This window comes from Crocuta crocuta, unplaced genomic scaffold (assembly GCF_008692635.1).
Source record: "Crocuta crocuta isolate KB4526 unplaced genomic scaffold, BGI_CrCroc_1.0 scaffold2677, whole genome shotgun sequence".
Classification (NCBI taxonomy): domain Eukaryota; kingdom Metazoa; phylum Chordata; class Mammalia; order Carnivora; family Hyaenidae; genus Crocuta; species Crocuta crocuta.
Window position 1 is genome coordinate 40,335 of NW_027532919.1, and position 1,271 is coordinate 41,605.

The 1,271-nt window shown below is 62.9% G+C and overlaps 1 protein-coding gene across 1 annotated transcript in view; it reads right to left on the bottom strand.

The window, feature by feature from the left end:
- Positions 1-1,271, bottom strand: part of ATP6AP1 (ATPase H+ transporting accessory protein 1) — a 7,782-nt gene that overhangs the window by 3,889 nt on the left and 2,622 nt on the right. Inside the window, 2 exon segments of the mRNA XM_077745752.1 lie at positions 422-462; positions 1,034-1,227. Coding sequence (XP_077601878.1) covers positions 422-462; positions 1,034-1,227 — 235 coding nt within the window.

A 1,271-nucleotide genomic window follows, 5' to 3' on the forward strand; every position in this document is an offset into this window, starting at 1 on the left:
CTAACTAAATTGAGAAAAGACATAGAGATAGAGAAAACGCCAAGTTCACTTAGACGTTTTCGATGACCTTTTGGGGGGAATGATTGTCCTTCACAGCAAAAAAGAAGTCCTCGGAACTGTTTTCTGAAACACCCAGGGTCTGTTAAACCCACAACTCTAGGATTCATGCTGCTGGAGTGGACGCGGACTCCATAGGCTCTTGCATGGAAGGCCCCTACATGTCCCAACGGCTCGGGCCAGCTCAACAGGGGTGAGGCCTGGGGGTCAACATGTCTCTGCTCGGCGGCCAAGCATTCGGAGAAGTGGGGGGGGAGTGTCACCCTGGGAATGAAGACGGCCTGGGGAACCTGGAACCAGCTCTCTGAGGCCAAGGGCTGAGTGAGCTGGAAAACGTGTGCCTTCCCTGAGCCCGCCCACTCACCGTTGCCCGTGAGGACCTCCCTCGGCGCCATCAGACCCGAGCTGTGAAGAGACGCAGAGCGTTAGAGCCCCCGCAACCCAGAGAGTTCCCCACTGCCTCGGGACACCTGCCCTCCACTCCTGCAGCATGTCCTCTGCCCCGTGCCACCGCCCTCCCCCAACACTCCCATTCACCCCGCACACTCTAGCAGGGGCTCCGGAAGCCGTGATCATTCCTCCCTCTGCACCCCTGCTCACCGCGTGGCCCTGCCCTTGCCCCTCCTCCTCCAGCGTCACAGAGCCACGCGAGGCCCCACTGGCTGTTCCACGAATGCGTCCTCGCTAAGGGAGTCAGCCCCCACCAGCAGGGCCCAGGTCTGCCTCATCCCCGGGGGCCCGACCAGCCTTACTCAGGGCCGGGCACTGACTCCTCAGTCCCAAAGGACCAGAGGCCCTCCCCGCCTCTTTGGGACCTCCGAGGCCCTTTCCGATAGGGCTTTAAGGTACCGCAGGGTACTGCAGAAGTACGGGGCACTTCTGACCGGGTTCCGCGCAGCAGGAGCGGTGTGCCGGCTGGGCCGCGCCCGCACAGGGCAGAGCGCACGGGCCCCTGCGCCCCAGGGCCAGGACGCACCTGGCTGTGTAGGGCAGGCGGATGAGCAGCAAGGCTGGGAGGCTGGCATTGAGTTTCAGCTCCCGCAGGGTGGCCAGGTCCACGTGCAGGGGGCTGGCCCCAAGCTTCTCCTGCAGGTAAGTGGTCAGAGTGCTGACCGCGTACCAGTCAACGGCAGGAAGCACCAGAGAGGAAGGAGCCAGGTCCAGGGCATTCTGGGGGCCGGAGAGGGGCAGAAGGACGGTTAGCCAGACACAGA